The following is a 17,051-nucleotide window of genomic DNA, read 5'->3' as shown; positions in this document are numbered from 1 at the left end:
CTCACCCTACCCATAACCCTTTCAGTAAGGGGAGGGTGATGGGCCTGGTCCACAAATGTACAGGATACAGATGGACAGAGCAAATCTTCTACAGCTCTCCCCTGCAGAGATGTGTAGCTCTTTGCATCTTTGGGTGCCATGATTTCAAACCCAGTTCCCGAGGTGCTTGTTAGAAGTGATTGGCAATGGCCAGTTTGTTCTGGGATGAACTTGATCTTCTGCAGAAGGCAGTCATTAAGGATGAGACTTCTGTAGGGGAGAGACTCAGGGCTACTGTAAACAATAGCTGAGAGGAGCTATATTTGTTTTACATCTTGAGTGAAGTGGGTGTGGTGAGGTGTCCACATTTAACTCCAGCTAAGAGGTTAGTGGAAAATTCCCCTGCCCAGAGCTAATGAATGGTTCTTTTCTGGTTGAGTTTTTGTTGACTTCAAAAACCTGTACCAAAACTGGGATGGAATCAGCCTGGTGATTTGGGTTTTGGATAGGCAAACCTGGCATTTACTTATATAGGGAGGGGAAGGAAACAGATGGATAGCCAACGTTTGCCGAGAGCTCAATCCTTCCTGTTTTGGGTTACAGTGAGGCCCAAACTCACAGTCACCATCGACACCAATGTGAACAGCACCATCCTGAACTTGGAGGACGATGTGCGGTCATGGAAACCTGGAGACACCCTGGTTGTTGCCAGTACTGATTACTCCATGTACCAGGCGGAAGAGTTCCAGGTGCTTCCCTGCAAAACATGCACCGCCAATCAAGTCAAAGTGGCAGGTAGGCTTTCGTGTACCCCTCCTAGGCTAAAGCCTGAACACTGCCAGGCTTAAAGTCAAAAGAAATCACAGCAAATCTGTATTGATCAGTTATGGCCATAATAAAGCTACATAACAAAAAAAATCTTAGAATCTCATTACAAGCATTTATTTCTTATTCATGCATTTGTAGGTAGTCTAGGTGTGTTAGTCAGCTTTCTGTTACCATAAAAAATACCTGAAATAAATTAGCTTAAAAAGAGGAAGATTCTATTTGGGCTCATAGTTTTTTTTTAATTTGTTCTTTTTAGATATATATGACACTAGAGTATATTTTGACATATTATACATATATGGAATATAACTTATTATAATTAGTATCCTGTTCTTGTGGTTGTACATGATGTGGAGTCATGGAGTCATATATGAACTTAGGGAAGTTATGTCTGATTCATTCTACTGTCTTTCCTACTCCCTTACTCCTCCTTCCCTTCATTCTTCTTTGTCTAATACAATGAACTTCTATTCTTCCCTTCCTCACCCTTATTATGTGTCAACATCCACATATCAGAGAGAACATTCAGCCTTGTTTTTTTGGGATTGGCTTATTTAACTGAGCATGATGGTCTCCAGTTTCATCCATTTACTGGTAAATGCCATAATTTCACTCTTCTTCATAGCTGAGTAATATTCCATTGTGTATTTAGAGTACTTTTTCTTTATTCATTCATCTGTTGAAGGGCACCTAGGTTGGTTCCATTCCTTAGCTATTGTGTATTGTGGCTCATAGTTTTTGTGTTTTCAGTCCATGGTCAGTTGGCCCCATTGCTTTTAGGTCTGCAGTATGGGAGCACATCTTGGCAGGAGACATGGTGCAGGAAGCTGCTCACATCTCTTGGGCATCCAGTCAGCAGAGAGAGAGAAAGAGAGAGAGAGACAGAGAGACAAAGAGACAGAGAAAAGGGCCAGGATCTGAATATCCTCTCTAAGGGCAGGTCCCCAATAACCTGACTTCTTTCCACTAGGCTACACTTTGTAAAGGTTCTACCACTCCCAATTGTATTATAGGTTGGTGACCAAGCCTTTCACTTATGGGCCTCTGGAGGACACTAAGGTTCAACTCCTTTAGACTATGTCTAACTCCAGCCTGAGAGTTGGGTTCAGATTGACTCCATATAACCTTCATTCTTCCCAGGACATGGGGAAGGCTGAGACCCTCCTAGAGAGGTGATTGGACTCTTAAGACCTAGGCTCAGAATTGGCACATTCTCCAAGCCCAATCCCCTAGTCAAAGCAAATCACGTGGTCAAGGTCATCACAAGAGTATTGGAGAAGCATGTTTCTCCCCTTGAGGTTGAGGGCAAGGGGTGAATCTTGCCATAAACTGAACTTACCACAAATTTTAAATCTCTTCTTTCTAAAACTTTTGGGGTTTCCTTTTTCTTTTCCTAAATCTTGACTTAGATGTCCTACAATTTCTGTTGTGTGAGATTAATCAATTTATATTACTGGAGTCAAAGATTATTAGAGGTAAAAAGAGACCTAAATATAATCTTGGTCAGTTATTCTTAGTGGGGGGAGTTGGTTATCTATTAGGGTTCTTTGGTTTTAAGCAACAGAATTCAACTTGAAGCGAAACAGAAAAAGAAATTGACTGAGAACTTATTTGACTCAGAGAACCAAACTAGAATCTAAACAACTGCACAGCAAAAGGACAAGGAATCAGGGACTTGGGTAGAAGAAGCCAGAGAGAAGCATCTCCAGGGCACCACTGTCTTCAGGAACATGCTTAGTTTCTGAGATGCTGTGCTCAATAGTCACCTTCCAAGAAGAGAGTGCCTGAGGGGCTGGAGGCTGGTGTGCTCATCCTGTGGCTAAGAGAGGCAAAAATCTTTACTGACAACCCTTTTCAGATGGCACCAAGTTGAGGCAAGGTTTTTCCCCAAAGGAAAAGTAGGATGTGCTACCAGAAGAGAGGGGAATCAATATTGGGCATTAAAAATATCAGATGATACAGAATCAGAGCACAGTAGCAGAAGAAGTATTTGAATTTGGGATAGGAGGAAGACTGTGGATCAAGAAGGCATATCTAGTATATTCAAAGTATTATTTTGGAAATAAGCCTACAGAAACTGAATTCAACAGTCTTTTTGACTGGTTGAGATGTGCTTGCCACAGAATTTGGGGGAATATATTTTTTTAAGGTAAGAAAGAGTGATGAAGTTCAATTTCTTATTTTATTTTTGGCTGAAATGGACCTAGGTGTCATATGACTAAAGCTGTCCACAAACACTATGGCTGTGACCCCAGGGCACAAATCCTAGAACATGCCAAAGGGAGGTTGTAATTATTTTGAGGGAGATAGTAACTTGGCAAGTGTGGCCAGAGAGAGGGAAGGAAGCAGCAACTAGTGGGTGGAAGCTGAGCTAACTACACATTTGTTCTTGGACAAGATGAGAATTCATTTGAAACCTACGTTCTTTGAGAAAGGCTCTTGGACATCTTAATATAAACACAAGTCCAAGTGAATTTGACAACCAGGAAGAAAAAAAGAATGAGAGACACAAGTCTAAGTAATAAAAGACTGGTGGAAGGAGAACAAATTCAGCAAAAGTGGGGAAAACTGAAATTAGCAGAAGATTCTGTAGTAGGCTATAAAATTGACCTCTGACCTTCCTAGTATCCAAAGCAGAGAAACCTATAAGTTACTTAACTATCATTATCCAATAAAAGGAAAAGGACTTGAAAACCAAGAGGGCACCTTTCTCTTAACTCTGGCCTCTGAGGAATTTTCCACAGGGATTGTCCCGAGATTGATACTGCGCAGTGATGTGAACAAGAGTTCCAGAAGCAGTTTATACAAGAGATGCTCTCTGTGTGACTATTGATGGGAACATGATGTTGGTCACATTCTGTAAAGACATTTTTGTTTGTTTTTGCTTTAAATACAGACTAGCATAATAAGCACAGACTCTGGAACCAGGTATCCACGATTAGAATTTCGGGAATGCCAGTTATTAGCCATGCAACATTAGTTTGCTCATCTGTAAAATGGAGATAATGATCATAATTACTTTATGAGATTATTGTGAATATTTAAGTTTATATACTTGAGGCACTTAAAATAGAGTCTGGCATATACTAAGTGGGTGATAAGTGCTAGCTGCAGTTATTATTAATAATAGGTGCAGCCTTTTGACAACTAAACTTAAAGATGGGAAGGGAGGAAGGGGCGGGCATGACTGGCAGGCTAACAGTTGGACTTTGTATATTTTGCATTTTATCCCTTTTTTTCTATTTGAGGGCATGCAGGTAGAAGACATGTAGAGAGAAGAAAGTGCTTAGGCAGCTTTGTGTCACCTGACAAAAACAATTTAGAGGAGGAAAGGTGTATTTTGGCTCATGATTTTAGAGATTCAGTCCATGATTAACCAGGTCCAAGGCAGAAACATCATGGCACAAGGGCATGGTGAAGGAAAGCTGCTATGCTTATGGCAACCGAGAAACAGAGAATAGGGGGCAGGGACTAGCTAAACCCTTCGCACACGCCCCCAGGGACCTACTTCCTCTAACTAGGTTCCACTTTCCAGTGATCCATTCAAGTAGATTAATGACCACTGAAGTGGTCAAAGCCCTCCTGATCCAATCATTGCCTAAAAGCCCCACCTCTGAACCTTGCTGCCTTGGGGACCATGCCTTCAACACATGAGCTTTTGTGGGAATGACATTCTAGACACAAGTCATAACAGTAATCAAACTATTTCTGTCATTATTATAACCAACTTGGAAGGGCTGTCACAGGCCTGCAGTCATTTCTCTGTTTGTCTTGAGGCCTCAAGACATGGATGCCAATTTGTGATTGTGTCTGCCACATCCTTCCTCTGTCCCTAGGCTGAGCAGGTGCCCTAGCTCTTCCTCCACAGGGACACAGAGGAAGTGGGAAAGAGCATTTCATCTTTCACTCAGCAAGCAGTTGAAGAGCTCTTATTATGTACCACACTTTCAGATGCCATGGTGAACAATATGGACATGTTCTTGGCCCTTGGGGAAGCTGCAGACCAGCAGGGAAAATAGACATCCATCAAGAAATCATTCCAATAAAAAGAAAGACCTCCAACCATGCTAACTATTATAAAAGTAGAATATGGGAGATGCTATTAGTTAGGAGAGAGGCATTTGACAAAGTCAGGGCAATCCTGGGAGCCTTCCCATAAGAATTAGACTGAGCTGAGGGCTGGAGGAAGAGTAGAAGGTATCTAGGAAAGAGTCCTGACAAAAGGAACACAGTACAAGACTTTTGCCAGGAAGTGGGGAGCATTCCATTATAAGGAGGACCACAGCAGTTGGAGCAGAGAGCATGAGACCTCACAGGGCTGCAGAGCAAGAAGAGATCACAGGAAGTCATGGAAGGCCAGGAGCCCGATGAATGTCCCATAGCAAGGAAGGCCTTCCCATGTCTGCATCTATAGGAAGGCACTCAGAGAAGCAAGTTCCTAATGATTGTTAGACCCCTAGGGTCTTCACCAATGACTTCTATGTCACTGAGGGACTATGCTTTGTGGACAGCCTTCTGGGATGTCAGATGTTCCTCCGACTCAACGGGAGTGGCATTCAGACTGTTGAGCTGATACCATTGCTCATGGCTCTGGACAGCATCTGTGGCTATCTAGGAGGGTGAAAAGCCTGACTTTGAGCCCTGGCCACCATGGAGGCCCTGGGAGAGGTTCTCTGGGTGTGTTCAGACAAGCCTTGATCTGCACCCCTGTTGGTCACCCTGAGAGTTGGCAGGGAGATCTCACTCTTAGTAGCAGTGGGTGCCAAAAATAACCCTGATATTGAGGAACCCATGAGATATTGGAGCATGTCTGGCTTATCCTACAGAGGGGTTTGGGTATTGATGCTGAGTGGTGCTCTTCTTGACAGTGTTTGACCAACAGGGCCAGTTGCCTTTTGAGGCCCCTTAAGGCTGGATTGAGAGTGACAGGAGGCTACTCTAGGCCTGAGTACCAAGGAGGAAAAGACAAGTGGACTCCCTTCAGGACCTTCTAGACCCCTTTTACAAACCTACCTGTATCTGATCTCTACCAGCCCCACAACCAGCCTACCTCATAAGGGCAGACCATCCGCTTTCCTCGGAAGCTTTGAGGTCCCCATGGAATCGACTTGTGAACAGTGCCACAAAGGCCCAGGTAGGGGTGTGTCTGCCATCTGGCTGTCCTGGGCAGGCTCATGTTGCTCCTTTTCAGCTCTAAGCTCGTTCTCTGGCTGTCTACCCCACTTCACTCAGAGCAAGGACTCCACCTGCTCCTGTGTTTTCCAGACCTGTTTGCCCTCCCAATGCTTAGACCTTTCCAGGCCACAGAGAGGGATATATCCTTCCTGGATCCTCCTTTCTCACAGCCCCCGAATTCCAGTAAACAGCCCTTTAATTCATTTTAAGGGTTTTCTTATGGAAAACAGATGGGGGTAACAAAGTCATAAAAAATGTGTGAATCTTCTAAAAATATATCTCAAAGTTTTACTAACCACAGTGTGACTTCCAACACCCCCACCATGGCTGTGGCAGTATTAAAACCTCCTCAATTTTCTGCCCTGTTTTCATTGCCACTTCCCACTTTGCCTATAAACACCCCCCACACCTTTTCATAATACTACTACTAATTAGAATGAGCACCTATTGATTATGCTGTTCCAAATACTGTATATGAACCATCTTGTTCACTCTTCATGAAAACCTGATACTGTGAGGGCTACCGTTTTTGTTACGGCCTAGATGGGGAAACACAGGGCCATGGAAAAAAAACGTCTAGACTTATTTTCTAGTGTGGTGGCCACCAGCCACATGTGACTACCCAAATTCAATCAAAGTTAAGTTAAATTTAAAATTCTTCTCCTCAGTCACAGTAGCCAGGTTTCCAAGTTCTCAGTAGCCACAGGTTCAGTGGCTACATCATCATGGGTGCTCGTGGGCTGTAGACCAAGTAAGTCAACACTGGAACCAGGATTCAAACTCAGGTGTGTGCTACTTTGTCCTTCCTCCATAAAGGCTCCTATTCTGATTGTCTCTCTCTGAGAATGACTACAGAGAGTCCCTGGGCACGCTGTGGGTTAACTTTGCCTCTCTGGGACCCTCCTGCCTGAGTCCCTCTGAGATCATCCTTGCACCCAGTTGTCTGGGAGGAGCAGACCTCATCTGATCCCCTAGATTCACTGGGTCCCACCAAGTCTATTCAGTCTGTACATGCATCTGCTTCTCCTACTGGAAGGTGCTTGATGTCTGTTTACCTCTCAACCTCAGAGCGCCTATTTCTGTGCCTGCCCTATGGGAAGGCTTGGGGGTTGTGGAATGGGGCACCTGTCACACCTGTCAGTTAATACAGGAAAAGCCAATGTTATAAAGCTTTGTTCCCCAGGTCTCCTCCCCATTTGCCCAGGTTGCTCATGAACCTCCTGGATTATTTGGGACAAATTCTGACTTGACTGTATTTGCTTTTTCCTCGTCAGCCTTCAGGTATCAGTGCTTTCAGAAGAAAAGGATGGGTGGAGGCCAGATAAGTTGGGATGATGGGAAGCCAGGCACATGGCTTCCCTGAGATAGCAGACTGGGAGTGGCCTGTGAATATAACAGTGGGACAGATAAAATGGCTGCTGCAAGTGACAGAAATGGTTATACAAAGGTCCTGATAAGAACCTCTGTGGTGAGGAAAGAAGCTGTGTGACCAAATTATTTGTGCAACTCTTGGTCCTCATGGGAGTCAGATAAACACAGTCACTCCATCTACCTGTAAGTCACTCCTACATCCTGGCCAGCTTCCCCTATGGAACAAAAAAACTATCGAATCTACTGCCCATCAACTCCTGCCATTAAGACCTGACACTAGTGGTTGGAGGCCTTGTTTTCAACCTTAACGTGGGGACAATGCCGGAGACAGCTGCTTGTGTCATTTTTGTCATACTGGCCTCCTACCATGTGCCAGAGGCCGTTTTAAGCACTTTCTGTGGATTAACTCACTTAACAATTGTAGCTACCTTTTGAAATATGTGCTATTTTTATCTCCATTTTATAGATGAAGAGTCCAGGGTTCAGGAAGCTTAAATCACATGCTCAGAAACACGGCTATGAGCTATCTCACAGCCTAGCTCCAGAGCCACAAACTTCCCCTTCACATTCTCCCACAAGACAAAGAAAGGCTGGCCCAGGTAGAGGGAGCCACGTGGATGAAAGCTTTGAGATGTGAAACAGCAAAGGCACACTCAAGGAAGGATGCCATCCGGTCAGGCTGGAGGAGAAGCTGGTGTTTGGGAGACAAACTCACAAGTAGCAGGAGGTTTTACTCTACCAATCTCTTAGGCTTGTAGGCAGGGAGGTGATCTCAGAGCTATGTGGGAAACCTCCTGCCCATGTCCCTGGCCAGCACGATTGAGCCTGTGGTTCTCCGTGCAACCTGTTCCCTCTACACACTCAGCCCTTTGCGTGTCATCCCTCTAGCAAATATGCTCTTACGCTGTGCCTCTCAGGACCCAGCCCCTGGAGCTCATTCTTTGCTTTGGTCAGTTGTTGGGCTGCTTTTAGGGCATTGGCAATCAGTTCTTTCTGTGTACCTCAAGAACAGCCCAAAGTCGCCTCACTTAGTTGAGAAAGTCTCTGGGAGTTTCTCTGAGCATTGCCAGTCAAGTTGTTCTTTGGAGTGTCCACTAATAAAGAAAATAAACTCTGGATCCTGCATGAGTGGAGCCATGGTGTTTAGAATACCAGGATCCCAGAAGCTCAAAGAAAAGATGCCCCAGCTCTGTAATAAGTAGGACCAATTTTTACTGTCTTATTTATCTGAAAGGGCTGTTTTGAACTGGGGTAATTTGGGAGACCAGAGGAGAAGACAGAGGAGAAGAGGGTGCTGAAAATTCTTCGGTCTGAGGACCCAAGATCTTCACTGACAAGATGAGAGAGAGAGAGAGAGAGAGAGAGAGAGAGAGGAGAAAGGTATTTTCAGACAGAATTTGATGTGTAAGAGATTTATTGGGGGGATGCACATAAGTTCAAGGGAAGAAGGAGCAGGGAGACTTCAGAACACAATGCAGTTATGACACCTGGGAAAGGAGAGAGAGGGAAGGAAGGGCTCTAGACTGTGAGACAGTTCTGAGAAAGCCAGGGCAGTCCAACAGGGAGCTCTGGAGCTTAGACTGCCAGGCAGAGGTACCTCTAGCAGTGTCTGAATGAATGACTCAAGTACCTCTGCTATGCACAGTAATTGGGCAGAGCTCAAGGAAGCCATGACCCTGGGAAAAACTAGCTGATCCCAAAGGTGTGGCAGCCAGAGACTGTCTGCTCACCACACTTTTTGCAGGAGGTATTCTTAAAGAGAGATCACAACAACACACTTCTATGGCCACCATAAGAGAGGACCTCTACTTGGAGATAAGATGAATTGTTCAGTCCTCAAAGTCAGAGTCAAAGGTGCATGGAGTAAAGAGGTTCTAGAAAGAGAGGTCTCGCCTCTCAGGGCTATGGACTTCTGGTCATAGAATGGAAGCTTTATGCCAAGGGTGGCTTTCCTGGGAAGGGTCTAGACTCACAGCACTCACTCAGCTCCAGAGCCAGTAGTTAGGTTTAGTAGTTAGGAGAACAGCCCCCTGATGTCACTCATGTCCCACACATTTTCTTCTGGACTCCCCAGCAGACCACAGGGTCTGAGCACCATCTGACCTTTTATTTCCTCAAATTGGAAACTAGGAAATTGGCTTCAGAATGGTAGAAAGCTCTGATTTTGATTGTCCATGATTAAATGTAAGTGATTTTCAATTCATTCTCTCTCTCCTCATCAGCCATCAGACATGCTCCAGGCACAGCCTTTTTCTGGTTCCTCCAAGCTGGTGGTCATTCAGAACCAGTGCAGAGCTCATTCTGGAAGAGACTCTGTCCCCATGCCTGGGAAGGTCCTGTAAATGATGTGCTTGTGAAGTCACAGAACCCACAGGGAGGGGTGAGCCAGGAAAGAAGGACTGACTTTCACAGGAGTGCCCAGAGGGAACCCTGCACCGGGACCTTAAAACTAAAGATACCTGACTGATGACCCAAACCAGAAGCAGCAGTGGGGTGCACTGGCGGCATGGGGACCAGCATTCTAAACTGTTTCAAATTCTTTCCTCTGTTGAGGTCAGAGCTCTGATGGAACAGAAGGCCTGCCAGCCCCCATGTATGGTCTCCTCTCCTGACCCCTTTGGTAGAGCACAGACCTTTGACCTCAGATGTTTCAGGGGATAGAATAAATAGATTCTTTGTGAAGCTAATTTTTAAATTGCCTGTTGTAGTGTGGATCTTTAATGTCCCTAAAAGGCTCATATGTTGAAGACTTGGTCCTCAACTTCATGCTCTTGGGAGGTGATGGACCCCTTAGGAGTTGGGGCCTAATGAGAGGTTTTAGGAAACTGGGGCCATGACTTCAAAGGGAATTGTGGAACTCTGGTAGCTTCCTTTCTCTGTTTCACTCCTGGTCAGTTTTCCTTGCTACACACTGCCACCATGATGCATGGTGCTAACACAGCCCCAAATCAACAGGGCTAATCAGTCTTGGACTGAAACCTCTGTGACTGTGAGCTAAAACAAACCTTTCCTCATTCTAAGACAAGTATCTTAGGTATTTATTACAGTAAAGGAAATTTGGCTTAATGCCTGAGATTGATGGATTGATTGATTGATTGGTACTTGGGATTGAACCCAGGGTCACTTTACTACTGAGCTGTAACCCCAGACCTTTTAATTATTATTTTTTTAAATTTTGAGACAGGGTTTCACTAAGATGTTTAGGATCTCACTAAATAGCTGAGGCCAGCATTGAATTTGTGATCCTCCTGTTTCAACTTTAGGAGTTGCTGGGATTACAGGCATGTACTACTGCATTTGGCCTGAGACTCTTTTTTAATAAGGACTCTGTGGTAGGCCAAATAATGGTCCTCAGAAATGTCCTCTTCTTAATCCTCTGTACCTATGAATGTCACCTCACACAGCACAAGGAACTTTGCCAGTGGATCACATGAAGGCTTTCTGGAGGAGATTATCCTGGATTATCTTGGTAGCCCAATGTAATTATAAGCATCCTTATGTAAGAGTGACAAAGGAGGGTCAGAGGGGAGAAAGTGATGTGATGACAGAAGCAGATACAGAAGTGATATGCATGTGAAGAAGGAATACAGACAGCCACCAGAATATAAAAAAGACAGAACAGATTCTCCCCTGCAGCCTCCATGAACAACCAGTCCTGCCAACACATTGGTTTTGGCCCCACAGACTCATTTTAGACTTCTGACCTTAAGAACTACAAGAGAACAAATCTGTGTTGTTTTAAGCTATTAAATCTATGATAATTTATTACAGTAGTGATAGGAAACTAATACCAACTGTCATGGAAATATTTTCTCAGCTTCATCATGCATCCATTTCACATCTTGAACTAAAATGCTTCAAAGAAACCACCATCTCACTGAGTCTGCAGAACTCTAAAACCATCCACATCCTTAGCAATACTGCAGGCACACAAGATGTGTGCCAGGTGAAGGAGTGGGCAGGGCTCAGCTCTCCCTGTGGTTGAGGGAGCAGAGGAAAATCATCACGGTGGGTGCTGTTCAAGGCTAATTATAACCATGGCTTTTACATGTGGGCACTGGCAGTTTCTTGGGGCTGAGGCAAGTGCTACATGGTTCAAGTCAAGGTCACAGTGAAAGCCAAGAGGTGTAGGTGGTGTGGTTCAGGCTGAGACTTCACATGGGAGCTTGTTACTCTTTGTAATTACATCCTCAGATGGAAGATGAAGTGTCTACAAGCCAGGTCAGCAATCCTTAGTGATGGGCCAAATTTAGAGCCAGGCTAAACATCTCTTTATTCCAGAAAAGAATTTGGGATTGTTGTGGAGGCAGAATTTGGGGCTGCAAATTGAAGACACTTCCAAAGTTTGAACTGTTGCCACTCTGCAAGACCTATAAAATTTTATAGACAGCTATAAAAATGCTCAATTTAAGTTTCTATAGATGTCCTCTATATAGGACGATGCTACATAATGAGTGAAGGCACATTTTCAGCACACACAGATGAAGGAAAAGGAGATGAAGGGAAACAGCATATTTGGCAAGAGATTGAGTGGTGTGGTAGGAGGGAGAAAGTAAAGAGAAAGCTGTGGAGGAGATACAGACCATAAGTTCAAGGACTCTGGCCTTAGTAGAACAGAGACTGACAATCATTGGAAGGATATTAGTGAGTGGTCTTTTGTCTCTTTGTTGTTTGTTGTTGGTGGTGGTGGTGGTAGTGGTGTTGATTGCAGTACTAGGGATTGAACCCAGGGTCTTGTGCATGTGATGCAAGTTCTCTGTCACTGAGCCACATCACCATTCCTGTCTGTTAGTTTTTTAACTAACAGGAAGGCCTAGACAAATTGGAGAGCAGAACATATGAAACCCAAATAGGGGAAGAAATGATGAAGCTACTGGAAAAGGTGACCTATGGGAGTTAAGGGTCTTCAGACTGTGAGAGGAGGTAGGGCTAGGGTCAGCAACAGAGGGAAAAAGTGACCCCTCCAAGACTCGAGGGAAGAAGACTAGGTCAGTACAGAGTAGAGTGGAAGATCTCCACTGTTACATGCAGTGCCACTGTGGCACCCCAACATGGTAGGCACAGAAGCTGGGAGCTGTCTCTTTCTAGAGCATCAGGCTATAGGTCCACACTCACATGAGGTTGAGGAAGGCAGGACACAGATTCACACTGCTCTACAGCAGGAGATTTAAGAAGAGTTTTTCTATCTTCTTAAGAATTCCAACTGGTAGGGCATTCTAGGACATGAACTTTGTAGGATTACCCAGAGACAGGGTTTCTTCTCTTTTGTTCTGCCATCTCTAGGGCATGGTTCTTATCAGTTTGGGTGATGATGGCCCATCAGGGCCCATGTACCTTCCAGCAAGTGGAGGGCAACACGGAAGTTGTACTTGGTACTTCTGCTCACATTCTGTGGTCATGCCTCACTACAGGGAGTCTGGGAAATGTAGTTCCTATGGGTAGCCAAGTACCCACTAAAATGCAGTCTAGTACTGAAAAGCAAAAGAGGGGATAAATGTTAAGGAAAAATTAGCCATGGGCAGAACTAAGCATGCAGTTGTTGATCCTGGTTCTGTATTTGGGCACATGACTTCACCTCTCTGGGCTTCATTCTTCTCTAAAATGGGTCTGGAGGTCATGATGGACCACCATGCACACAGGGCCTGGTATGAATAAACTACAATCAGGGGAGCACCCAGCAGGGGCCCAGAAATCAGCAAGCATACACTCAGTACCTGCTGGTCCCCTTTCCTCACTTTCACCCTAGGAAAGCCGTTGTACCTACATATCGGGGAGGAGATGGATGGTGTGGACATGAGAGCAGAGGTTGGGCTCCTGAGCCGGAACATCGTGGTGATGGGAGAGATGGAGGACAAGTGCTACCCCTACAGCAAGCACATCTGCAACTTCTTTGACTTCGATACCTTTGGGGGCCACATCAAGGTATGGGTCTGCCTGGCTGAGGCTCTCAGCCTCACCAAGAGAATTTCCAAGGTGTCAGCCTAACTTTTGGAGGGAAGGGATTAAAGGAACAGAAAGTAGGATCAAAGGAAGTGCACCTCCTGGGAATTGAAGAAGTCTCATTTCTTGTCAACTGATGTGATGTTGCATCTTTCAGTACTGGAGAACAGAAAGGTTTTGGAGTTACCTTGGGAATGGTTCTCTCCTAGAGGCCACAGAGAACATGGCTTTTCCTGCTCATTATTGCCTCCATCCCATATTCATTATTCAACTTGGTCATGTCCTAAAAGAGTTAAAAAGTCATGGTTACAATAGATCCATTACAGTATAGACAAAACAATAAGTAGTGGGTGGAGCTAGAAGTGGTAGCATTATAGCTGTGATTTCCTGGTAGAGAGCCAAGGTCAAACAGACCTACTGAGCTACAGGGTTCTCACTGTGCAATAAACAAAAGTGATGCTTTTCCTTGGAGCTCATGATCTAGTGTCAAGAGGAATTTCTTTTGCATCTCTAACAAAATGCCTTTACCAGGCCTATTAAATAGCACAAAATTCGGGAATTTCTTCTTGTGGCCATAGATGCCAATGCTGATAGCATTTATTATCATGTAATTTTGTGAAAACAGTTTTCTTGAAGGTAAAGTCATGTGCATTAAGATTTTCGATGATCTAACTGAAGAGGCTAATGAAGTGAAACTCTGAGTTGGCAATAGGGAGGGACCCTGCTGGCATTTTACATGAGACAATTCTGTGTCATGCAGGCCTATATTATAGGATTTCTAGCATGCCTGGCCCCTAGTCATTAAATGATAATAGTGCTTTTTAGCATTACTTCTATGCATCTCCAATCATTTTCTGGGGACTGGGTGGGGGCAGTTGAGAAAAGTTTAGTGAGATTACAGCAGAAACAGCAAGTCTATTACACAAGCTGCTGCAACCCCCTTTCCAGTGCTTGAGAGTGATCCTGAGTAATCAGGACACTCTTGCCTACTGAGCCCAACTAGTCCTCGGAATCATTCTCAACACAGCTCCCCAGGGGATCCACCACTGGAGTTGCATTCCAGTTGACACCTATTTTTTGTATGAATTGTAGGCATGTCAGGATTATCTTCCTTCCCTGGAAGTTGACTGAGCCCAACTTTTGACAGAAATCACTTTCAGACTGTGCTTTCTCAATGAGCTTCTGGAACTCTGGGCCTCTGTGTGGTCACGTTCCCCTGAGCTCACAAGGAGCAGCTCTGAGCATACTGTGAAGAGAACATGTGGAGCACCCACTACTTACTCACATGCCACCAAAATGGAGCCATGAAGTTTCCAGTATCAGCATCCCCAACCCTTTCTTGGGAGAAGGTCTCAGATAATGGGCATGGGGAGTCTGTTACTGTCCTATGGTCCTCCATAACTTCCATTCCCCAAACTAGTATATCATGTTATCTGCCGGTTCCCCAGGTTATCTTCAGGATTATCCCTTCTTCATAATACTTGGTGGCTTAGGAGGCAGGGAAGGAAAGGCAGAGCAAGCCCCAGCTATTTTGCAACCCTTCTGGGCTTCTTAGATCCAAGCAGTGCATCATCTTGCAACATTCTCCATCATTAGTAATGCCTTGCTTGTGTCCCTTTCTGTAAGAAGGGGCAGGCATCCTAACCAATATGCACAGACTTATTTACCCAGGTGGGGATTGACAAAGCACCCTGGGAACACCTTTGCACTTTGGGGATGTATGTCAGGAAGCTCCTCAGGACCTTTTCTGACTCACTCTTTCCTTTCCCTCTCCTCTCCCAGCTTGCACTGGGGTTTAAATCAGCACACATGGAGGGCGTGGAGCTAAAGTACATGGGGCAGCAGCTGGTAGGCCAGTACCCAATTCACTTCCACCTGGCTGGAGACGTGGACGAAAAGGGAGGCTATGACCCACCCACGTACATCAGGGACCTTTCCATTCACCACACCTTCTCACGCTGTGTCACAGTCCATGGCTCCAATGGCCTGTTGGTGAGTATCTCCTGCAAGAGTGTTTGGATCTAGACACTTACTCTAGGGCCACTGGAGGTTGAACCATCCTTAGCTCAGATTTTATCAACTACTAGCAGCTCACCCACCAGACAGGAAGAAGAATGTAGGAGTGTGTCTCTCCCCAAAGGCACCAAAGCCACTGAGATGGGTGAATACTTAAGTCACAGTGGCTGCTCATTGGAATGATGTGAAATCCCCAGGGATCATTCAGTGACCATGTGGTATGACAGATCTGGGAATGCAGACCAGGTTTCATGCCAAGATCTGAGCTGTGGCATCTGCCAGGCTGAGTTGTGGCAGCCATGGGCTCCTTTCTTTCTGTTGCACCAAGAATCCTTCAGATCTGGTGCTGTGAGAAAGACCTTCACCAGCAAACTGGCATACATGCCAGAAACTTGTCTTGATTTTCACAGATAATTTGTGCATTAAAGTGGCCCTACTCTAAAAGAACTAGACTTTCAAGCTCTGTAAACTTGAAAACTGGATCTCACAGGTTGAATTCAGCTACCAGATTTTTTTTTCTTTTTCTTATGTGATGTTGAGAAAAACATTTGCTAATATTTTTTTTACATTAAATTGATAATTTTACACTCACTTGAACTTTCCTAATTGAACTTAACTTATATCCTCTGTAAACTTTTCAACTGGCGGTCACAAAAAGGAGCACTGCAAGTTGAATCAAGCGACCAGATGTTTTATTTGGCTTAAAAGGTGTCTAAAACTGAGTGCGGTGGCACACTCCTGTAATCCCAGCAACTTAGGAAGCTGAAGCAGAATTGTAAGTTCAAGGTCAGCCTGGGCAATTTACCGAGACCCTGTCTCTAAACAATTTTTTTTTTTTTTTTTTTTTTTTTAATACTGGGGATTGAACCCAGGGGCACTTAACCACTAAGCCACATCCCCAGCCTATTTTATTTTTTAGATAGGGTCTCGCTAAGTCGCTTAGGAACTTGCTAAGTTGCTGAGGCCTACTTTGACCTTGTGATCCTTCTGCCCCAACCTCCCAAGCCTCTGTGATTACAGGTATGTGCCACCTCACCTGGCTCAAAAAAAAATTATTTTTTAAGGGAATTGGGGTCGTAGCTCAGGGGTAAAACATCCCTGTGTTTAATCTCTAATACTGCAAAAATCAAATGGTGTCTAAAGAGCATTTGAATTTGTTTCCATCATTTAAATGCTGAGACTCTGCATAAAAAGCTGGATTTCTGGCTACTCTTGGAAAGCAGGATGAGTTGGCAGCAGCAGTCCCTCTTTACTGTTGGAGCATATTTGCAGTTGCCCTTCTAACTCATGCGTGCTCTCCACCGTCCACTGGGCTTGCTACTGCCTCTTACATTACTGCACATTCCCTGGGTTGTTGTCACTCATCTCACTGTCTGCTGGCCCCTGTGGACAATTGAGTTTGTGACCCCTGCTTTAAACCAAGCAGAATGACTCACCACGAGGCATGTGGTGATGGGAAGATGAGGAGAGCTGTCAGCATGTCACTGGAGAACCACTTCAGGTCTTTTCAGTGTGCTCTTCTGTTATAAAGGAATGCCTGTTGTCTCTGTGGTCTCAATGCTCTGACTGAACCTCCCCACTGAGTGTAGAGGAGAGAGCAAGGCTGTGGAGCCCAGTCTACAAGGGCCCAGGTTCCAAGGCTTGATTCACAGTTAACCAACTGTGAAACCTTGGGCAATTTACTTAACCTCCCTGAACCTCAAATTTCTTCCTCAGTCAGGTGGTAAAACAGCATGAAACAT

The 17,051-nt window shown here is 44.8% G+C and overlaps 1 protein-coding gene across 1 annotated transcript in view; it reads left to right on the top strand.

Moving 5' to 3' along the window:
* CEMIP (cell migration inducing hyaluronidase 1) overlaps positions 1-17,051 on the top strand; it is a 171,402-nt gene that overhangs the window by 112,575 nt on the left and 41,776 nt on the right. Inside the window, 3 exon segments of the mRNA XM_079123179.1 lie at positions 583-774; positions 13,100-13,275; positions 15,076-15,285. Coding sequence (XP_078979305.1) covers positions 583-774; positions 13,100-13,275; positions 15,076-15,285 — 578 coding nt within the window.

This window comes from Sciurus vulgaris (genome assembly GCF_902686455.1).
Source record: "Sciurus vulgaris genome assembly, chromosome: 2".
In the NCBI taxonomy this organism is placed as follows: domain Eukaryota; kingdom Metazoa; phylum Chordata; class Mammalia; order Rodentia; family Sciuridae; genus Sciurus; species Sciurus vulgaris.
This window is presented reverse-complemented; position numbering and strand designations above follow the sequence as displayed.